At 46.5% G+C, this 23,365-nt stretch overlaps 1 protein-coding gene across 1 annotated transcript in view; it reads right to left on the reverse strand.

Moving 5' to 3' along the window:
- Positions 1-23,365, reverse strand: part of FASN (fatty acid synthase) — an 83,781-nt gene that overhangs the window by 41,654 nt on the left and 18,762 nt on the right. The window contains exons 3-14 of the mRNA XM_060253032.1: positions 22,118-22,270; positions 19,818-19,991; positions 18,332-18,532; positions 10,967-11,089; positions 9,040-9,155; positions 8,424-8,558; positions 5,938-6,397; positions 5,319-5,506; positions 4,214-4,403; positions 2,293-2,387; positions 691-825; positions 33-236 (exon numbers count right to left, since the gene is read on the reverse strand). Coding sequence (XP_060109015.1) covers positions 33-236; positions 691-825; positions 2,293-2,387; positions 4,214-4,403; positions 5,319-5,506; positions 5,938-6,397; positions 8,424-8,558; positions 9,040-9,155; positions 10,967-11,089; positions 18,332-18,532; positions 19,818-19,991; positions 22,118-22,270 — 2,174 coding nt within the window. The remainder of the gene's footprint in view (positions 1-32; positions 237-690; positions 826-2,292; positions 2,388-4,213; positions 4,404-5,318; positions 5,507-5,937; positions 6,398-8,423; positions 8,559-9,039; positions 9,156-10,966; positions 11,090-18,331; positions 18,533-19,817; positions 19,992-22,117; positions 22,271-23,365) is intronic.

Genomic DNA, 23,365 nt, shown 5'->3' on the forward strand with positions numbered 1-23,365 from the left:
TTCCACCCTCTAGCAATCAGCAGGGACCGTACCTGTAGTAGGGCATGTGGTGCAATCTCTACTACGACTGCATTGTCTGGGATGTGCTTCAGGCCTTCTTGGAACAAGACGGGGCTCACAAGGTTGTTTACATGGTACTCAGCAGAGGAGTTCTGAGCCAGTGCACTTGACCACTGAGATTCAGGGATGGAGGTGCTAATCCAGCGGGGTGAACGAGGTTTTGGATTTGGAATAACCTTAAAAGAAAAGTGGGGGTGGAGAAGAGAGACTTAGCAAACTGTAAGTCACAGAACTTCAGAGGAGCTTCCTTCCTTTATTAATCTGACAGTCCAAGATCTCCTGATGATGGTTATCTGAAGTATAAGGACCTTCAAGACTCCTGCACCTGACAGCAGGCACAATTGGACTTCAACCTGAAACACATGTGCTTGGATACCAAGTACACTGGCTTCAAGGGAACCAACTTCTATTTTTTTATTTTATTCAATTTGTATCCCACCCTACCCCACAAGCAAACAACAAGCAAATGTTAGCATTTTGAAAACTGCCAGGTCAGTTTGACTAGCGTTGCTTACAGAAAAGAGGTTTATCTGGTGTCCTTCCTACTGCCAGCTTAAGGAATGCTGGGCACAGTTTCCTCTTAACTTCGTTCACAAAAACAAAAGTTTCTGCTTTGGTTAGGAGCATTACCTTCTTCAAGGCACTAAGAAGCACTGGTGCAATGGATGCCATGTAGTATGAGTGGAAGGCAACTCCAGCACTGAGAACCTCTTTAGCAAACACACCTTCTGCTTTCAGTTTGGATACAAATTTAGACACTGCGTCCTAACAAAAATGAGAAAAAATTAGCATAAATTGGTGTTATAGTGGCATGGTGCAGTTCATTGATCTGGTCTGTCTGGGCTCCACTGCTTATGAAATAACCATCATTCCTCATATTTTTATCACGTACGGACAATATTACATTTCTATATGTAACCAATAACACTCATTATTTAAGCCTAATCAGTCAATACTAAAGTTTCTTTTATCACCGGGCTGCACTTGGATGACCAAGCAAACTGCCTTCATATTCTGTTTCTGAGTGTACAAACTACATTGTACCAGGTAGTATTGACGAAGTGCCATCATGAACAGCATATGCATAAAGGTAATAAGGGGCTGGAGCTCTTTGGTGTGCAGACCCTCAGAAGACATTAGCACTTCACCCTGGCAGCAGTGCAAGAAGGAAGGATTGCAATGCTCAGTAGTTCCACCTTGCCTGGAATCTGGACTTAGCAAGACCAGGCAGTGATGCTTCCTCTAGAGGCAGAAGCATTCAGACAGAACCATAAGAAGAGTTCAGCTGGATCAAACCAGTGGTCCATCTCTGTCTATTCCATCTATCCCAATGCATAATTTTATAAACCTCTATCATGTTTCCCCTTAGTCATCTCTTTTCTAAACTTAAAAGGCTCAGACTCTTCAGCCTTTCCTCATAGGAAAGGTGCTCCAGCTTAAAAGGCTCAGACTCTTCAGCCTTTCCTCATAGGAAAGGTGCTCCAGCTTAAAAGTCTCAGACTCTTCAGCCTTTCCTCATAGGAAAGGTGCTCCAGCTTAAAAGTCTCAGACTCTTCAGCCTTTCCTCATAGGAAAGGTGCTCCAGCTTAAAAGTCTCAGACTCTTCAGCCTTTCCTCATAGGAAAGGTGCTCCTGCTTAAAAGTCTCAGACTCTTCAGCCTTTCCTCATAGGAAAGGTGCTGCAACCCCTAATTCTTCCCAGGCATGGGGGTGTGTGTGTGTGTACATATGCACAAACACACGCTCTATTCTTTCTACTCTCTTCACAGACAAGGGCATGGGAATTACTGCACCAATGGAGGAGACTGAAACAGGGTTCAGCCTGGGAGAACAGAGTTTAGGGAGGGGAGGGACCTCAGTAGGGTACAATGCCATCCAGTCCAACTTCCAAAGTAGCCATTTTCTCCAGAAGAAGGAGAATAAATGTTTTAAATAAATAAGAAACAAATAAGTGATTTATGTAGTCTGGAGATAAGTTGTAATTCTGGGAGATGTCCAGTTTCTGCTTGGAGGCTGGCAACTCTATGAAGGTCATGTGCTACTTTTAGCCTTCATTTTTTCGGAAACTATCCATATTCAGACTGGTTTCTATGACAGACTAGAATCTCAGTCTGACATCCTTTATTGAGGCAGTATTTGTTGAGCTACCAAGATTTGACCCATATTAAATTATGGTGATGAGTTCACGCCAGCATGTAGCAGTAAAAGGAATGCTTCCCACTGTGTTCTCACCCGAGGCCCTGAAATGGTCACAGTGTCTTCAGAGTTATGACAAGCAGGCACCACTCCCGCAGGGCACCTGCGCTTGCATTCCTCCCATGTTAAACCTGCAGGAAACAGAGATGCAAGCTTTGGTATTGTTTCAAAGACACACAAAGCCTGTTTGACCAGAGGACAAAAAGAAACGTATGCCTCCTTCAAATCACTTTCAACTACTGCCCATCAGCAGTCTAATTTTTAAAAATGATGGTCCTTGTTCTCTATCATATTTCATCAGTGAAAATAAACTGACCCTACAAGTGCCGGAATAAATGCTACTCAGTTCCCACAATCCGGTGAATCACAACTAGACCTCTGCTCGTGGAACAGACTGTTGCTGCTTTCTCCTTCTCACTGAAGGCCACTGTCTCCCCACCCTCCCCAAGAATCTAGAGGACCTCATGATTAATGTGAGGATGTGGCACAGGGAGCTACAGTGGGAAACTGCTCTCAAACAAGTAGAAGTACCTTCCCACGGCTGGAAGGGCTGCGTGTGTTGGAACCAACACGTTATTACTGTTATTTGTAACAAGTGAAGTGCTTTATATCTCAGCCTTTCTCACAATATCTTAGTCACACTTATTTTCATTTCATTGATGGAGAAACAATTTGCACAAAGGTTAGAGAGAAAACTGATGGCCAAGTAATATTCAGAGTCTAATACTCTAGGCCCAGGTCTGTCACTTGTACCAATCAATGTCTCGGAAAAGCACTAGCATCATCAAAGTGCGCCGCTATCCATTTTATAGACTTCCCACACGTATTCAACTGTTTGTGTTCTTCAAATGTCTCCAATAAACTCCTGAGAGACCTTACACAATCACTCCGAAATGATAATGACTTATCATGTGTCAATATTTGCTATAATTCCAGTAGCAAAAAGAAGGACAAATCACTAAGTGGTACTTCTGGGTCACATAACAATCCATGGGCTCAGTGATTTGCTTGTGGGGAAAACAGAAACATACTACGGAAGTAGGTGTGTGCAGGGGCAGCCCTAAAGTGTCCAGCACCCTAGATGAGGGAGGGACGGTGGCTCAGTGGTAGAGCATCTGCTTGGGAAGCAGAAGGTCCCAGGTTCAATCCCTGGCATCGCCAAAAAAGGGTCCAGGCAAATAGGTGTGAAAAGCCTCAGCTTGAGACCCTGGAGAGCCGCTGCCAGTCTGAGAAGACAATACTGACTGATGGACCAAGGGTCTGATTCAGTATAAGGCAGCTTCATATGTTCATATATGTATGTATATATATGAAGCCCCACCCCACCACCCACCACTCTCCTCCGCAGCACCTACTCCACCGCCCACCCCCTTCCACAGGTTGGAAGGGAGGCAGAGTGACGCCAGCCTGCCGGCACACAGCCTCTCTGCGGCGCTTAGAGATGCCACCCCATCACCCTCACCTGGCTTTGTCCACAGCCTGGGAGGGGGGGGAACGGAAAGCTGCGGGTGGTGCCCCAGAGGGCGGCAGGAGCAATTCAGCACCCCTCCTGTCCAGCCTAATTTGCCTAGTGGCAGGGCTGACTCTGGGTGTGCATGGGTGAGTGCAATCTTTTAAAGGCTAGGAGAAGTGACCCACGTGTGACTGGGCCACAATGACCTTTCTGGTTGCTTTCAAGCATCACAAAATCGGACCGCAGAAAACAAGTTATTTCTTTCAGAGCTGATTAATCACCTGCCCCATTTCCTAAACTTTATCCAGTACCCAAACTTTCTTGACGCAACTTGGATTTCCCCCCTGAATTTTTACAAAGCTTTAAACTAATTTAGTCACTTTATACTTGCTCCCTTCCACGTCAGATAAATGGATGTGAATACTTTTGATTAAACATTGAGTAATAGGTAGTAAACAGGAACAAAGAGAGGGAGGGAGGAGAGAAGGACTCCTTGCTACTTACCAACAGCAGCCATGCCACCTGGTGGAAGTTTGGCCTCTTTGATGCACCGTCCTCTCCAGTAGGCTGCAAGAATGGCCTCTTCATGACTTAAGGAGTTATCTGCATAGCCACACGCAAGTTCTCCAACTGAGTGGCCAACAATCCCATCAGGTTGCAAACCCATAGCCTTTAATAGGTCAATCTGTGCTATCTGGAGAGCAGAAAATATGTTGTTGAGTTTACATTACGTGAAGCAACAGCTTGCACTATCCTGTTTTGGTTGGTGCCTTCACAGTGCAATTATTGGCACAACAGATGTTTCCTGAAGGAATACAAAACTTAACAGTGGGGCTTCTTAATAGTATAAATCCATCTCACTCTAACTCTGCTTTTTTCTAATACTTTATCACCTACTCTTATTCATACTTCTCCTGTCCATCAATTTCTCATTGAATGCCTGATGTTGAAATAGGAAGGTTCTCTATTATTCTTCCCAGCTCTGCATTTGGTTTGCAGTGACAGAAGCTATACCAAAGGCCCATCATACACATTCACATAAAACATTTTCCTATTAGTGTTCTGACGTAACGTCAAACTTTACTTTCCATGCCAACCAGCAGAACCAGGACATCTTAGAAAGTAATGTGAATTCATTAAAAGAACGCCTCTGTCTCCAGCCTCATCACTGATTCAACAAAACCTTTCAAACAGAGATTGGAATCAGTTTCCAGTGACCCTTGCATATGGAAATAATCACAGGGTACTAAATATAATCTGAGCACTGTGAGCCATGATTTAGATTATTATTTATTTGTTTAATTTATTTTAGAAGTTTTATATTCCATCCTAGCCCGCAAGCAAGCTCGGGACAGATTACAACAAAGTCAGGCAATTAAAATCAATAAAACATAACATAAAAACAATTATACCATCTGATGGCAGAGCAAGAGCAAATGAATTAGTGTTAATACTATTTTCAGCTAGATCACGATCAAGAGATGTCAGTAAACTTCAAATTACAGTGGGCTGTCAAAGATGGGGTATTACAATATACTTCAAAAGAGATATCACTCCTCATATGTCTCGATGTCAGTCAAAAAGGGGGGGGGGGATGTTTCATTCTTACCTGAATAGCAGCAAGCCCAACAAATGCATTAACGGTTTCATTAAAAGTGTTCTCATCAGCAGACAGGAGCAAGTCAGACACCTTCAGACCTGTGTCTTTCAGAGCTTCATCTGAACGCAAGATGGATTTGTGGAAGAGATCAAACTTCATCAAACTAAGGCCCATTCCTTTCCATTGTGTACCCATACCTATCAGATTCAACAAGCAGAGAAAACCTATTAGTGTCACTATCATGTGTAGAAGACAGGAGACAAATATTTGACTGGATTTGGAGTAGCATTCAAAATTCAGATCTAGGATTCATGGAACATCTTCAGCTACCGAGAATTATTACTTCACACTCTCGATGGTGTATGTGTGTTGTATCAAAGGGACTATAATGAAATTTTAACAACACAGACTCAAAATTACACGAAACAAAAAAGATTATGAGACTATTTAGCATGTCATCAAACCTAGCAAAACTAATAGATGTCTGAACTTAGATGTCAAGTCTCATACAGGAAACCAAGTCTCTGTTTCCAGTTTGGATGTAATCACCCAAACAGATATACCAACTAAGAGATATCTGAATTCAGATATAGGAAACCAAGTCTGTTTCCGATTTGGATGTAATTACCTGAGCAGATATACCACAGAGGTCTTCCTGTTGACTGAGCCATCTGAATCTCTTTCACATCACTCTCACTGCCAATCAAAGTGTAGCCCCTATAAGGCATAGATGACGCAGGTATTCCAGAGATATCATTGAGCATGCTCAGAAATGCAGTGTGCTGCTGCTGTTTCATGGTCTGTTCTATTAATCTTTCTACTGATTCTTCAGTCCTTCCACAAAATTGGACCAATTGTGGCACATTATACGTCTCCACAGGGTGACATTTCTTCTTGTTGGGTCTCAAGATGATATGGGCATTTGAACCACCAAAGCCAAAAGAATTGATTCCAACATAGCGACCTTTTACTGGAGTTGGCTTAGTAACTACTTCAATGCGGCCATCTTGTAAGGCAGGAATATCTGGATTTGGGGTGTTATAGTGAATGTTGGGTGCCCACAGTCCATGTTCTAAAGAAAGAACAACCTTAGGGGGGAAAGAACATAACGTTTAGAATGAGAATATTTTACTGACTGATGTCTTTTGCATGATTCTTGCAGCAATCACAAAGATTAGAAAATGGTTCAATTTTGAATAAAAGCAGAGGTCATCAGGATTCTGAAGAGGATTCCTCAAGCAATGGCCAAGCTTGACAATTTATTTTATTTATATGTGATATGGAATATGTTTCCTAACTATTCTGCTCTTCTTGTGTAATGTATTTCATCACTCAATCTGAAATTCCTTCACAAGAAATAAGTAGGTAGATATTATCTAAAGAGTATCTAAGATTAAGTAACCTGACTAGGGATTTGGTATAGGAATTCCATCCTAGCCCAATTTATAAAACCATGACTCTGACTCTGCTAACGTTTGCTGTGTCACCAGTTACAACAGCTGTTATAACACAGGATAGTTCAGGAACAAAACAAGGACATGTAGTGATCCAATCTGTAGCCTCTTCCCTTCTATTTATTTGCTGGTTATTCCTCCTAGTCTTGTAATTTCTGGTCCTTGTCTCTTTTAAAACACTGTGCTCTGCTCACATATTGCATATTGGAAAGAGCAAATGTTTTAACTATACAAGACCAATACTACAAGGCAGCAACTGCCTAGGACCTCCGCAAACCCCTCACTTGTCCTTGTTCAGTAGCCACTCCCTTCTTTATCTCTGTCTGGTCTACAGGGATTGGGCTGTCCCCTCTGGGAATACCTGGCCTCCTCTCTTCATTGGTATCATGCCAAAAGCTCTGATGGAGGCCCCTTTCTCTTCCTTTCTCCCTCATCCAAACAGAAGGCAGAAGTTGCTGCTATACTTACTTAAGAGGTGAAGGCTGCTAGGAGAAGCAGCAACTACCACTGCTTGGGGGGTGTGTGTGTGTGTGTGTGTGTGTGAGGGATCTGCAACTGCTGCTGTCTTGCACTGCTGATTGCTTGCTCACCTGTGTGAGCAGGCAAGCAAAAGGCATTGATAACTATTAGCTATGATGACTAAAGTGAACTTCTACATCTACAAACAGTAGATCTCCAAATACCAGTGCTAGGAGGAAACACTAGGGGATCCCTGGCCCCTATGCCTGTTTCTCGACCCTTCAGGAAGAAGAAGAAGATATTGGATTTATATCCCGCCCTCCACTCCGAAGAGTCTCAGAGCAGCTCCCAATCTCCTTTCCCTTCCTCCCCCACAACAGACACCCTGCGAGGTGGGTGGGGCTGGAGAGGGCTCTCACAGCAGCTGCCCTTTCAAGGACAACCTCTGCCAGAGCTATGGCTGACCCAAATCCATCCCAGCAGGTGCAAGTGGAGGAGTGGGGAATTAAACCCGGTTCTTCCAGATAAGAGTCCGCACACTTAACCACTACACCAAACTGGACAACTCGTTGGTCAGTTGGTCAGTGTGTGAAACAGCATACTGCAATACACCACTGTTCTTATCCAACAGGGCACCTCTTATGATCTTAAGCTGCCACAAAACCAGTGAGGCTGCTTCTGTGAAAAAGGGGCAGTCATTATTTTACATTGCAACAAGTGGAAGCGATATTGCAGAACTTCCGGTTTCACAAACTATCATCGCTATTTCAGCGCACAGTTTATCCAGAATACACTGGCAATTTGGATTTTTAAAAAATTACAGAACTTGGAAAGACACAGAGGCTTCAGCTTCGGGAACAACCTTCTCTGCATCTGCCCCAGCCTCACAGGCTCCGACATACTGCTTGCTGGGATGGAGCTACCGCTGCTTGTCTTACCCTGAAGAACTATAAAGCTAAGGAAAGACTGGGTTGATTAACATTTCTGATCTTCAAGACAACTGGCCTTTCAGTTATGTTGGCATCCCTCCCCTACTCTCGGTCTTCTCTCTCCTTCCATCTCTAGAGAGCAAGGAGCTCATGCCTGACCCCATGTGTTACTTTATTTAGCTATAATTCTGGGATCATAATTGCTTCCAAATCTTTCCCTCATCTCATAGCAGGGTCCTGGATGACGTAAGAGACATTTGCTCCTTCTTTACCTTTGCTAAAGCAGCAAGACCAGAGGCAGGTTCCGGATGACCCATGTTCGATTTAGTTGATCCAATCAGCAGTGGCTCTCGTTCTGACTGGCAAAAGACGCCGACGATGCCATTGACTTCTTGAGGATCCCCAACCTAACAGAGAAGATAGGAAACATTATGAGTTACTGGCTAGTTTTCAAAGTCACCTTTAGCAGGTTCGCACTGTCATATTCCTTCACCCAGTTGCATAGGTGGATACATGACTACGCAAAGGAAAACAAAAGTATGAAGCAGGTGAGGGGGGGCGGCAGCATGAAAAAATGCAGCTGCAATCAGCAAAACGGCTGAGAACTCTGTGAACGTGCAACCCATCTTTCCTCCACCCACGTACGCAATCGCAGTGAGGAAGCTGATGCAGTGAACTAAGTTGCAGTCCCCAGTTTCGCACACCTGTTGGGAGTGAATCATCGGGTGGGGGTGTGAGTTTGGGCTGAGGCAACCTGGCCTCTGACAAAAGATTCAAATGGGAAATCCAGCCTCCAAACTTAGCGGGAGGGATTGAAAAACTGGAGCCTCCAGGGCACAAGGAAGGAAAAGAGAGTCCCAAAACACAAAACATAAGGAGAAAACAAACCTTCGTGCCTGTGCCATGAGCTTCAATATATTCGACTTCCTCAGATGTAATCCCAGATTCTTGGTACAGAGAACTGACCAGCTGCTGCTGCATCCATCCAGAAGGGTATGTTACACCTGAGGCAAGAAAAAAAGCCCATCAAGTCTTTTGAGTTGTTGTAGCACATTTTGCTTCTACATGCAGATGCTGGATGATGCTCCTTTATAGATAAGGCACTTGTATACAGAATGGCTGTGTGCTGTAAAACAGGAGTCAGGAATCCCAAGCAAAATAAGAATACTGGCTTGTCTTACAAGGCTGTTGTAAAAAGTGTACTGAGATAAAGCTGTGAAGTGCTCTGCGTGCTCAGAAAGCATCACGTAAGTATTACCATTACTCTTGTGCAGCCACAGATTGGGTATGAAGTATCCAGCATTGTAAACAAACAAATAACACTAGCAGAGGAACTTTTGTTTCGTTGTTCACATGATCTCATATGCTCATTGAACAGCATCAGGAATTCAAAAAAAAAAAAAAATCACAAGCGCTGAGATACTCTTCTATGCTTCATACCGAAGGATTAGCATTCTTTCAGATTTCAGCCAGAGCATCTGAAGCGATCCCTGATTGCAGCTTAAATGGAAGCACTCACTTAAAGTGAAGACAGAAATAACATAAGAAGAGAGCCGACAGGTATCCCTCATCTGCAGGAAGAGTGGTTTTGCCAGTCAAATAATAGATACGAATGCCAGAAAAACTAAATATTGGCTCAGCTGTCAGTTTTGCTTCTCGCTCTGTGCTTCAGGCAGGCTGCCTGCCCATTCATTAAGAACATAAGAGAAGCCATGTTGAATCAGGCCAATGGCCCATCCAGTCCAACACTCTGTGTCACACAGTGGCCAAAAAAATTATATATATATATATATATACACACTGTATATATACACACACTGTGGCTAATAGCCACTGATGAACCTCTGCTCCATATTTTTATCTAACCCCCTCTTGAAGGTGGCTATGCTTGTGGCCCCCACCACCTCCTGTGGCAGTGAATTCCACATGTTAATCACCCTTTGGGTGAAGAAGTACTTCCTTTTATCCGTTTTAACCTGTCTGCTCAGCAATTTCATCGAATGCCCACGAGTTCTTGTATTGTGAGAAAGGGAGAAAAGTACCTCTTTCACTACTTTCTCCATCCCATGCATTATCTTGTAAACCTCTATCATGTCACCCTGTAGTCAACGTTTCTCCATGCTAAAGAGCCCCACGCGTTTTGACCTTTCTTCATAGGGAAAGTGTTCCAGCCCTTTAATCATTCTAGTTGCCCTTTGCTGGACTTTCTCCAATGCTATAATATCCATTCTTTTTTTAAAAAATTTCAAGAATACTGCATGAACATCTAGGTGTCTACTCTTTATTAATACATAAGGAAAACTATCTAAAAGTGCCCTTCTGTGTGACATCACTGCATTAGGAACATCCCCTCCAGCAACGCCCCCCAAGTTCCACTGCCAGGAACTAGGAAGGACCTGGCAACCCTATCTGCGGGAAATGGCAGCTTGGTTGAGAAATTCCTAGAGATTGGGGGGGGGGGGGGGGAGAGCAACCTGGAGAAGGTGGGGTTTGAGGAAAGAACGGACTTCAGTACAGTATTGTACCATAGACTCCACCCTGCAAAGCATCCCAGGGATTTGGGAAATAGTGTTGAGGAGATTTACTGGTGATATTATGTACCGGGGCTGATGCCAATCAGAGCTATGCCCAGTCAGGTCACATGCCAATTTTTAGTGCCAGTTTGTTCTGGGTGCTTGACTCTGGAGAAGACTAGGGTATAATTAAAGTGAAAGCAGACAAGTCCAACCTAGCCACACTCTGCTCTATACAAAATTTCTCTTCACCCAAGAGAAGCCTCATAATTTCAAAACCACCAAAGAGTTGAAAATTTCACCTTGCTCCTTAAATCCATCAGTATTACACCCCGAATTGACTATGGTAGAATAAATTCGTTTGGCCATTGACGTCTTGGTCAGGAAAACGACAACAGCAGCTTCTGAGCGGCAATATCCATCCCCTGTAGAAATTCAGAACCATAAAAAGAAGGTAGTCTTATTTAAATGTTTGGTCTTCCAGCCATACCTTCCCAATGATGTCAAGCAGACAACAATACAAACACCAAAATTAAACCAACTAATAAAATATATATTAAACTAAAACTTTAACCTGGCAAGGAGAACCTGTTTTATATAACTCCAAAAATCAAATGAGTACAGAAAAAAACAGGTTGCTTACCTGTAACTGATGATCTTCGAGTGGTCATCTGTGCAGTCACACACATGGGTCTTGCCGCAGGCAACGGATCCATACCTCGGAGCTCCAATAGCTCGTTTATAACGTCTTTTGGCGCGCTTTCCTCCCGCCCTGGGGAGCAGGCAGCGACTGCGCATGCCTGGAGCGGGGGGAGAGCGCCCATTCCACTCAGTTTCTTCCAGCCGCCACTGGCAATAAAACTAGAGAAACTAAAGCAAGAAGTACCAGAGGCCAGCAGCGGGGAAGGCTGGGTGGGCGTGTGTGACTGCACAGATGACCACTCGAAGATCATCAGTTACAGGTAAGCAACCTGTTTATCTTCTTCGTGGTCTCTGTGCAGTCCCACACATGGGTGACTAGCCAGCTAAGAGTTCTGGAGGAGGGTGCTGGAAAAGAAAAAGTTAGTCACATGACCCATACCAAAGACTGTATGATATAGGAGCATAAGCGGATGCACTCACCTCCATTTCAGTGAAAGATGGATCTGAGGACCGCTTGGCCAAAGGAGGCGTCACGTCTCGCACGAACGTCCAACGCGTAATGGGAGACGAACGTGGACGGAGAGGACCACGATGCAGCAGCACAGATGTCCTCCATGGAGACGCCGTGCAAAAAGGCCGAAGACGTCGAGACCGCTCTAGTGGAGTGCGCCTTCAGACCTTCGGGCAGAGGCTGCTTAGCCAGTTCGTAGCACAGCCTAATGGCACTCACTACCCATTTGGATAGTCTCTGGGTAGAGATCTTGTGCCCCCTGCAAGGGTTTCCGTATGCCACAAATAGATTAGGGTCCTTACGGAAAGGCCGTGTACGATGGAGGTAGAAGGATAATGCCCTTCTTGCATCCAAAGAGTGCAAGGCCCGCTGTCCATGGTCGGTTGGGTTGGGAAAAAAGGTCGGCAGAGAGGTTGCAGTCGATAAGTGGAACTGGGAGACAACTTTAGGAAGGAACGCCGGGTCCGGTCTCAGGACAACCTTTTCCTTGTGGAAAATGGTGTAAGGAGGATCGTGGCGGAAAGCGCATAGGTCACTTGCCCGTTTGCCAGAGGTAAGGGCAACGAGCAACGCTGTCTTCCATGAAAGAAGGTTGAGGTCTATGGTGGCCATGGGTTCGAATGGTGCTTTCATAAGCGAGGAAAGAACTAGGGATAAACTCCAAGTAGGGACAAGGGGTTTAACAGGAGGATTGAGGTGCAGCATGCCCTTGAGAAAGGACTTGGACAAGGGATGAGAAAAAACTGTCTTGCCCTCTACCGGATTGTGGAACGCAGAGATGGCGGACAGATGAACTTTGAGGGATGAGTAACAGAGTCCCGATTTCTGCAGTGAAAGCAAATAGTCCAGGACCATATTGAGAGGCGCTGATTCAGGAAGTAAATGGTTAGTAGCCGCGAAAGAGGAGAAACGTTTCCATTTCCGTTGGTACGAAAGCCTTGTGGAGGGCTTTCTGGCATTAAGAATAACGCGGGCTACCTCTGCGGAGAGGTGGGAGGTCGAATTCTCCAGGCCGTAAGGGCCAGAACCCGAGGGTTGTGGTGCAATATCTGACCGTTGGCTTGGGACAGGAGGTCGCTCGCGAGAGGGAAGCGACGGTAAGTGTGATGAGATAACTGGAGAAGTCTCGTGAACCATGGTTGCCGTGGCCACCAGGGGGCTACCAGGATGCAGTCCGTGCAGTCTCGTGTGATCTTCAGCAACACCCGAGTTAGTAGAGGGGTTGGTGGGAAGATATAGTAGAGAGGACCCGTCCATCTGTGTAGGAAGGCGTCGTTCCGCCTTCTGGAAAAGTAGCGTGGACATTTGGCATTGTCCCTTGAAGCAAAGGCATCCACCTTGGGTGTTCCGAAGCATCTGAAAATGGGTCGGAGGTAGGTCGGATTGAGGGACCATTCGTGGTCGTCCAGACGAAACCTGCTCAGAGAGTCGGCCAGAACATTGTCGACACCTGGGAGGTGAACAGCGGTCAGGTAGATGTTGTGCTCCAGGCACCATTCCCAGAGTAAAACGGCTATACGACAGAGCCGGAGCGACCTGGTTCCTCCCTGCTTGTTGATATAGTAGACAGTTGCCATGTTGTCCGTTGAAATCTGGATATGGCTCCCCTTGATCAGCGGGAGAAACGATAAGAGGGCCCTGTGCACGGCAATCAGTTCTAAGCAGTTGATGTGCATGGCCCTCTCGGAGGGGGTCCAAAGGCCTCTGACGGTCTTGTCCTCTAAGTGGGCTCCCCATCCCCACTTTGAGGCGTCCGTTGTCACAACAGCCACCGGGGGTGCCGGTAGAAATGGCATGCCCGCAAGGAGATTGCTGGGTACTGTCCACCACGTAAGGGATGAGAGTGCTCTCTGGGGGACCGTGAGTAGGACATTCTGCGGTTGCAACTGAGGATGGTAGGCTCTTACAAACCAAAGCTGTAGTGGTCGCATCCGTAGCTTGGCAAAGTGGATGACGGAAGTCGTGGCGGCCATGAGGCCCAGCAAGCGTTGTATAATGAATGCAGACTGGCAAGGCTGGTGCTGAATTGACTTGGCTAAGGTAATGATAGTGAGTGCTCGATCCCCTGGGAGGAAGGCACGGTGGAGAGAAGTGCGTAGGAGAGCCCCTATAAATTTGATGTCCTGGGTGGGCTCGAGATGGGATTTTGATGTGTTCACGCGAAGACCTAAGGAATCGAGAAGAGAGAGCGTTGTGCTGATGTTGGCCTGCAACCGACGCTGAGTTGGTGCTATGAGGAGCCAGTCGTCGATATACGGGAAGACTGTGATGTCTCGAAGTCTGAGAGCCGCTGCCACCACCGCCATGCACTTGGTGAATACCCTTGGCGCGGTGGAGAGGCCGAAGGGCAGGGAGACGTACTGGAAGTGGTCTCTCCCCATGGCGAATCGCAGGTACTTCCGGTGATGAGGTCGAATTGTCACATGGAAGTAAGCGTCCTGAAGATCTAGGGAAGCCATCCAGGAATCCCTGGGAATCAGAGGCAGGATGCCCTGTAAGGAGATCATTCTGAACTTCCTGTATTCGATGAATTTGTTCAGCTTCCGAAGATCTAGGATAGGGCGCTTCCCTCCATCCCGTTTGGGGACCAGGAAGTATCTTGAGTAGAATCCCGTCCCTCGGTGTTGAGGAGGAACGGGTTCTATGGCATTCTTCTGGAGTAAGTCCAGAATTTCCTGTTGAAGGAGTGCAGATGGAGGGGTGGCTATGAAGTGGTGGTGGTGTGGTGGCGAAACGAACTCTATTGCGTAACCTAGACGCACGATGGTAAGGACCCAAGAGTCGGTGGTGATGGAACTCCAACGAGGGTAAAAGGGGAATAGCCTGGTCTGCCTGTTGGGAGAGTCAAAGAGACTGTTTGCCTGTCTGGGACTGCTTCTTAGAGGGCTGAGCCCGTGGCCTCTGATGAAAAGGCTGTTTGGGAAGGGGTTTCCTTTTCCAAAACTCCTGAGATTTAGGTGATCTTTGACGACGCTGAAAAGATGACTTCCAGGGTCTCTGCCTATTAGAGGGCAGGGAGGTAGGTTGTGTGACGCCGAGGCGTTTGGCTCTCTTACGGCCGTCATCGACTGATGCGAGGACCTCGTCCGTGGACGCATGGAACAAACCCAGGCCATCGAAAGGAAGATCCTCTATACGTTGCTTGATATCTGGCTGAAGGTTGGTAGAACGGAGCCAGGCGTGCCGACGTAAGGCTACGGACGTTGCGAAGACTCGGGAGGAGCAGGAAACCGCATGGCGAATGGAGTTGATTTGCTGTTTGGAGACACGGGAGAGCTCAGAGACAAGAGCCGAGACCGCTTTTTGAGACGAGTCAGGCATGGATGTGATATGCGGGGTGATCTGGTTCGCCAGATTGAAGGTGTAAGCAGCAAAATAGGCGAGGTAATTGTTCAGCTTGGAATTAGTCGAGGAAAAGCTGTAGATCTTCTTAGCTAGAGTGTCCAGTTTCCGACCCTCGCGGTCAGGAGGAACAGGGTGGCGAGATTGTTTGTTCTTGGTGGCCGAATGAACAACAATAGAATTGGGTGCCGGGTGGGAGGCGAGGAATTTGCAGTCAGTTGCGTGCACCCTGTAAAGGGAATCTAGGCGTCGGGAAAGCGTAGGGATCGATGCCGGCTTGTCCCAGGCTTCTTGGAGGCCCTCAAGGTGTACAGGGAGCATAGGAAGCGTAGAGCTATCAGGGAAGTCTGAACGAACCAGGTCATGTACCACATCCGTGATCTTGGGTGAGTCAGAAGACGTAGGGATGTTTAGTGCGGAAGCCATAGTTGTTATGAGATTAAGGTAAGCCTTAGAACTGTCAGATGGTGAAAGCCTAGGAGGTTGGTCCGATGCGGGGGAGGCTGGGGCCTCCTCGGAGTCGGAGTGATCAGAAGTGTCTCTATCGGAAGTCGAGACGGGATGTTGTGGTGACTTGGGCTCGACAGGTGAAGGGTCCCGAGGGCGTTTGAGCGGCGAAGCAGGCGGTTTAGAAACCGATGCAGATGCTGTTCTCGGAGAAACTCGGTCCCGAGGAAGGACAGGAGGCTGCCGAACGTTGTGGGAACCGGGTGCAGTCTGGGAGTCGAGAGAGTCTCGGGTCCGAAGGGCTGCCGCATCATCTCGGGTGCGAGGAGTAGGCTCTTCTCGGGAAGAGTAGTAATGTTGGTAATCCCTATAGCAATCTGGAGACAGGCGCAAAGGAGATCGCTGATCGCGTGCTCGATAGTAGTCGCGGGGTCCGGGAGAATAATAATCCCTGAGTCTAGGCATATAGACATCTCTATGAAAAGAGTCCGGATCGAAGTCAGAGAGGTGCCTATAGCTGTGGCGCGATGGCGAACGCAGGTAGCGATGGTAACGTGCGTGGAGCCGAGGCGACGGAGACCGGGATGGGGAGCGGTCTCGTCGATAGTCGCGATAGTAGTCACCGTACCGGGACCGAGAGCGGTCGCGTCGGAAGTCATGGTAGTCATCCCGATGTGGAGAGTTGGGAGGATCTCGGATGGGAGACCTTGGACGGAGCGGAGGATCTCGGGTCGGAGACCTTGGACGAAGCGGGGACCGCGAGTGAGAGCGGGGCCGCGGAGATCGAGATCGGAGCCGATGCGAGGAGACCTGAGTAGAGGATTCGACGAGCAGTGGTGAAGTATTGTCCTTAAGCAATGGAGTCGTGAGATCCTTGAGCAACGGAGTTGTATCTTTCAGCACTGGCGTAGTGATGTCGAGGAAGGATTCAGGTCTGAGAGGTGGAGCCTCGGAGTCGAGGATATCGCTCGGAGGAAGGCTGTGCACCGAGGGCGATCTAGAGCCAATCGGGATAACTTCAAGAGAAGGTTGTGTGAGGCGGGGCATTTCCGAGATAACGTCGGAAGGAGCCGAAAGTTCGATAGGGAGGATCGGAGTCGATTGCGCTTGCGCAGAAGCCGCTTGTGCAGCCGAAGCGACCGATTGCGCAGTCGCCGAGGCCGTTTGCGCAGCCGCGGTACAGGCGGAAGTATTGGGATGCACGGAGGTAGAAGCCGACGAGTCATGCTTCTTAGGCGCCAAGGTGCTCGGACTGGAGGTTTTCGGAGCCGAGTATTCGCCCTGACGGGGTTGTTTAGGCGCCTTATGCCCCTCAGAGTGTTTAGAGGCCTTTTTGTCGGACTTATGTTTCCTAGGTACGGTAGGAAGGGCCGACGCTGCCGAATCTCCCGCTCTAAGTGGGGGAGGCGGCGGATCTGAGGTAGACATCCCGCGTAGAGAAGACTCAATGAGGAAACTACGAAGGCGAGCCGCTCTGTTCTTGCGCGCCTGCTTACCGAAGCAAGCGCAGTGGTGGCAGTTATCGGTCCTATGGGATTCCCCCAAGCAAAATAGGCAGAGCGAGTGACCGTCGGATGACGGGATTTTAGCAGCACACTGCCTACACCTTTTAAAGGTGATTTTCCCTTCCATCCGTTCCGGACAGGGGAAGGAGAGAAGGGAGAGACGGGGTTGGGGGGGGGGGGGGGTAGAAAGGAAAAAAGGCAAAAGCGCAGAAGTCGGGATCTACCTTTTTTTTTTTTTTTTTTTTATATATATATATGGGGACGAAGAAGATAGAAAGGAGAAAATAGAGAAATAGTACGATACCAAGAGACGAGCCAGAGGAGGAACGCAACGAGGTAGGTGTTGTCCGGGCGGCGGAAGGGAAGAAACTGAGTGGAATGGGCGCTCTCCCCCCGCTCCAGGCATGCGCAGTCGCTGCCTGCTCCCCAGGGCGGGAGGAAAGCGCGCCAAAAGACGTTATAAACGAGCTATTGGAGCTCCGAGGTATGGATCCGTTGCCTGCGGCAAGACCCATGTGTGGGACTGCACAGAGACCACGAAGAAGATCTTATCGTTAGAGGTTGATTTTAAAATAATTAAAAAATGTTTATTCTCAGGACTGCCTGATAATTTTTTGTTTAAAATTTCATGTCATTTTGCCATTGAGATGAATTCTAAATTCAGAGAATCATGCACACTCATTTTTGTATCTTCTTAGATTCCCTACTAATGGTCAAGTTTGTAAATTTATTGAGAAGGAAACAGAAGATTATAACAAGGTGCCTCCAAATCACCCATGGCCTCCAGCCTAGTTTGATCAAAATTTACTTTGGAAGTAAAACTATACAAGCAATGTAATTTAAATTAACTCACTGCTTTTAAAGAATAGCAATGTCTTCTCTCTCTTTTACAAAGATTAGTTATTAATCAAGGGTTGAATCCTAACCATTCTTTCTGCAGGCAGAAAACATTTCATATCCATATGAAGCTGCCTTATACTGAACCAGACCCTGAAGGTGGAAAAGGAGGGGGGGGGGTCTCCTGCTACAAACCTCTCACTTCCTATACCCCATGCTTTTCTCAAGAGTGCACAGATCCCTAAGGATGTGAAGGGCTAGGGAAGAGAGCAGAGTTAAGCTGGCAGAGGCAGGTGGGGAAGTGAGATTCAATGAGCATCACTTCATTAGTGCTAAAGTATAGAGTGTTGTTTGCTCTCCCTGAAGCATCAAAAGTTGCTTACCTGAAGCATCAAAAGACTTGCAAGCACCTTCAGGACTGAGCATGCCGAGCTTCATGAACTGCACGGAAGTGCTGGGCTTCAGTAAGAGGTTGACTCCGCCTACAAGGGCTGATTCACACTGTCCACTGCAAATGGCTTTGTAAGCATTGTCCAGAGCAACGAGGCCAGAAGAACACGCAGTGTCAATGGCCATACTTGGACCTTCGGGGACAACAACAAGCATCAGTTAAAAAAAAAAAAGCCATAAATTGCTCTGTCTTATTGGCTTTCTTAATGTTACCAGCAGAATATGCTCCATGTTTGTTGTCCAACGTATTACATTCAAGAAATGTGAGCATAATAATAATAATAATAAAATTTTATTTATACCCCGCCCTTCCCGCCAAGGCAGGCTCAGGGCGGCTTATAGGCATGGCAAAGCCATTGAACAATGAACATATGAACATATGAAGCTGCCTTATACTGAATCAGACCCTTGGTCCATCAAAGTCAGTATTGTCTTCTCAGACTGGCAGCGGCTCTCCAGGGTCTCAAGCTGAGGTTTTTCACACCTATTTGCCTGGACCCTTTTTTGGAGATGCCGGGGATTGAACCTGGGACCTTCTGCTTCCCAAGCAGATGCTCTACCACTGAGCCATCGTCCCTCCCCGGACAAATAAAATAACAATAAAACAGTTATACAATTCAATAAAATTACAATTTACTATTAAATTTTTACATAATCTAAAACAATCTAAAAAGCAGTCTAAAATATCTCTATTCGGTGTTATCTCAGTTATTAATATTTGTGATGGCGTGATGTTTATTTCAAGCTCCATCTTGAAAGGCTAGCCGGAAGAGGGCGGTTTTGCACGCCCTACGGAATTGACTAAGGTCCCGTAGGGCCCGCACCTCTTCCGGCAGCTGGTTCCACCACTGGGGTGCTTTTATAGAGAAGGCCTGTTCTCTAGTTATTTTTAGTTTGGCCTCCTTTGGCCCAGGTACTTCTAGGAGATTTTGTGAGCTAGATCGTAGTGCTCTCTGGGGAACATATGGGGAACAAGGCTGCTACACAATTAAGCTGGGTTCAGTGGGATCACAACATACTACCCACTCTTGCTAACAATCCAAAGTTTGTGAAGAATGTTTGCTCTCCATGCTAAGAGCTCCCACATTCTTTGCATTATCTTCCATTGGCTTCTATTTACTCATGTTGAAGTCTCATTAATGGAAGAGCTGCATTATTATTTTATAGAAAGCTTCCTTACGCTGAGTTGGAGCATTTTCCAGAAGCAACTCTAGGAGTTTCAGGCAGAGTAAGGTCTTTCCCAATATCCACTCTCTAAGATCCTTTAACTAGAAATGCCAGAGACTGAAATCTAGGTTCTTCTGCATGGAAAGGAGCCCCAGCCCCAAATGAGAGACTACAACCTGCTCTTACAGGAATTGTCAGTTCAGAGTACTACACAGTTATTTGCAAGTACTGGGCTATAGCCTCTGTACTTACCAGTGAAGTCAAAGAAGTAGGAAATTCTGTTGGCAAGCATAGCACGTTGGCAGCCGGTCATACTATATCCTAGTAAATGTTCAGGGTCTAAGCTAAATGCTTCACCAGCTTCTGACCCACTCACACCAATCCACACACCTGTATTGGTGCCCCTAAGGGCAGTTGGATTAAAACCTAAAAGAGGAGGAAAGGAATTTCAAAATAAGGAGCGTGAAGAACTAGCCATTGTTATGCTACAAAAAGTGTTTGGATCCAAACAATGCAAAATAAAAAAAAAAAATTCAATGATGCAATACAAAAAAAAAAGGCTGCAAAAATCTGGCTGTGATTTAAACATGAAAAGCAATACATGAAGGTTCTTAGAATAAAGTTAGAGTCCAGGGGCACCTTTAAGACCAATAAAGTTTTATCCAAGATATAAGCTTTCATGTGCAAAGATATCTAGGGAGGTCCCACAAGGCATGCATCTCTTTGGGCAGCTGGTTCCACAGGATAGGAGACACTACTGAGAAGGCAGGCAGTTCGTGGACCAGGGACCTTCAATAAATTCCGAGATGCAGATCCAAGAAGCTGGGAAGGATCATGCTGGGAGAGGCAAAGATATGAGGGTCCTAGACCATTTAGGGTTTTAAAGGTAAGTACCAACACTTTGAATTGGCACCAGAAACTAAGTGGGAGCCAGTGCAGCTGCCATAGGAAAGGTGTTACGTGTGCTGATCAGAGCAATCTGGCAGCTGCGTTCTAGACCATTTGCAGCTTCTGAAGCGTCTTCCCCCCCCCAGATTTAAAGTTTTAATTGAATTTTCTATCCACAAATACAGAAAATAAAAAAGAACAGCTTCTAAAGCATATTCAAAGGTAACCCTGCATAGACTGTGTTACAGTAGTCCAGTCTCAAGGTGACTGTTGAGTGAATTACCATGACAAGGTTCTCTTGAGACAGATAAGGAGACAGTTGGCAGGCCTGGCATACATGATAAAATGCTGTCTTTGTCACCGAGGATACATGTTTTTCCATAGAGAGCAAAGAACTGAGCCATACTCCCAAATTCCTGACCAAGTAGCCAGTTAGTAGACCCGGGGCCTTTGCATTACAGGGACAGTATGGCATAACAGTGTGGGACCTCTCTAGGTTTCACAGGGCATGCAGGGCTGCTCTACAACGGCAGCAATGGTCTCCTGAAGGCCCAGATTCCAGGCATCAGTGAGTTCATGCCGGTGATGTTTGGTGCAGGAAGACATCTGAAGGAGAAAGAATCTCAGATGAGACTCGCCACCCTCCGTCCTATCTTCCTGTTTGTGGTTGATGAAGGACTGAGTATCCTGGGGGAGGGGAGGGGTCAGCGGAGTGAGAGCCACCACTTCATCCTTGTCCACTCAGACTATGCTGATTACGAGAAGGAGGGCACGAAGGGTTGCATCAGTACTTAGTTCTCTCGGCCCTTTCTTACACACCCAGGAAAATCCTGAAGGTGTTTTTTTGCTATCTTCTGGGCTTGGGTCAGGTGTTACTTGGCTGTGTGTGGGGGGGGAGGTATTTGCGAGTTTCCTGCATTGTGCAGAGGGCCGGACTAGATAACCCTGGGGTCCCTTCCAACTCTGTGATTCTATGAGCTGCACATCATCATTCCTTGGGATGGGAAGGAGATTAGAAGGGGACCAAGCATGTTCATATCTCAGTCTCCTTCTAAACCTTACTCTCTGCCCACCACCATACCTCCCACCTCCCCATCTTAAGGATGACACACGTATCCTCCTCTCCATGGAATACTGAATTTGTCATTGATTTTGGCCCTGTGCCCGTACTTCCAAGAGTGCTGACAATCCTTTTTAAAGTGCTGCTTATATACCTATACATTTAAACAAATATATGGTGTCTGATTTTGTAAAGCTTTTTTTTTTCATTTTTAAGCTACAAAAGTATTGTGGAGAGAGTGTTTTGTAATGACACACCACCCAGCCAATCAGTGGTCTGCATAGTTCCTTTTACTTTAAATAGGCAAAGCTTGTTCCCCCCCCCCGCTCAGTCCTCAAGAGGAGGGTGATTCCATGACAGCAGCATAGCAGAAGTGCTTTCCACACAGTACAGAGATTCCTGTTTTGTTTACATCTATACCCAGGTCTTCCCCATGGTTCCTTACACACATGTTGCATTTTATCCCCCCAGTTTCCTTTCTAATCCTTACAAAACAGTCCAGAATGTTAGACTTCCAGTATCAAAACTGTAATATGTAAATGGTTTAAATGTTGGTGAATACAGTAAACAGAATTAAAGGCAAAATTCTGGCCTGTTTGCTTACCGCCATCCAAAATGGCTTCATAGGAGATTTCCAATAGCATCCGGAGCTGAGGGTCCATTGTGTGAGCTTGCTTTGGATGAACTCCAAAAAAAGAGGCATCGAATTTGCTGATGTCCTTGAGTTTCCCATTTCTCCTCGGTAATCCATAAACTCCTGAAATTAAAAAAAGAAAAAGAAACCTGTCACACCTTCGACGTTATATCATTAGGAATTGCACTGTGGTTGTGTGTATTTTTTTTGCATCAGTGCTAATAGTACATCTGGGCTGTCCAAGTTACTGTGAGAAAACAATGATGGACAAGAACTAGGATTGCTGGCCTCCAAGTGGAACCTGGGGATACAGATACCAGTTCCTCTGGAGAAAACTGATGCTTTGGAGGGTGGACTCTATGGCATTGTGCCCCACTAAAGATCCTGTCCTCCTCAGGCTCCACCCCCTGTATCTCCAGGAGTTTCCCAGCCTGGAGTTGAAAACCCTAACCCCCCATTCCCCACCAGTGACCAGGGGAGATGTGGCAACCCTAACAAGAACAAGCAAGGGATTTTGTTTTGTAGAAATAGCCCAGCAGGAACACATTTGCATATTAGGCCACACCCCCTGACATCACTATTGTTTCACACAGGGCTTTTTTTTTGTAGAAAAGACCCAGTGGGAATTCATTTTGTATATTAGGTCATACCCCCTTATGCCAAACCAGCTGAAACTGAATTCCTGTGCATTCCTGCTCAAAACCCGCCCCCCAAGAACAAGCATAGTTTCACAGAGTTGTGTACACCAAGTTACAAATGCAAAATAACCATTTCTGTAGCACCAAACGGCTAAAGCTACAACATTTCCTTTTTTTCAACAAAGGGAGCATAATATAGCTTATTCTCTGAGATGTTTTTGCTAATAATGTACACCAGAAATGGCATAACATATAGGGATTCAAATGCTTTACCAATCATTGGTGGGATTAGACTGCCCATAAAAATGGGATTTTAGGGTTACCAGCCTCCAGGATGCACTTGGTGATCTCTTAGAAATACAGCTGATCTCCAGGTATCAGTTCTCCTGGAACCAGGGATGCCAGTCCCCAGGTGGAGGTGGGGGATCCCCCGATTTTGCAGGTTTCTGCCCACCACTGAATAGTTGTCTGGTGGGGGAAGCCCTGCTCCCAACAGTGGCTACCCTTCTCCCTCCCCTTCTGCAAGATTTAAAGGGCCATCTAGCTAATCAGTGGGAGTATGCAACCCCCTGATCAGCTG

The sequence above is a fragment of the Heteronotia binoei genome, chromosome 13 (assembly GCF_032191835.1).
Source record: "Heteronotia binoei isolate CCM8104 ecotype False Entrance Well chromosome 13, APGP_CSIRO_Hbin_v1, whole genome shotgun sequence".
In the NCBI taxonomy this organism is placed as follows: domain Eukaryota; kingdom Metazoa; phylum Chordata; class Lepidosauria; order Squamata; family Gekkonidae; genus Heteronotia; species Heteronotia binoei.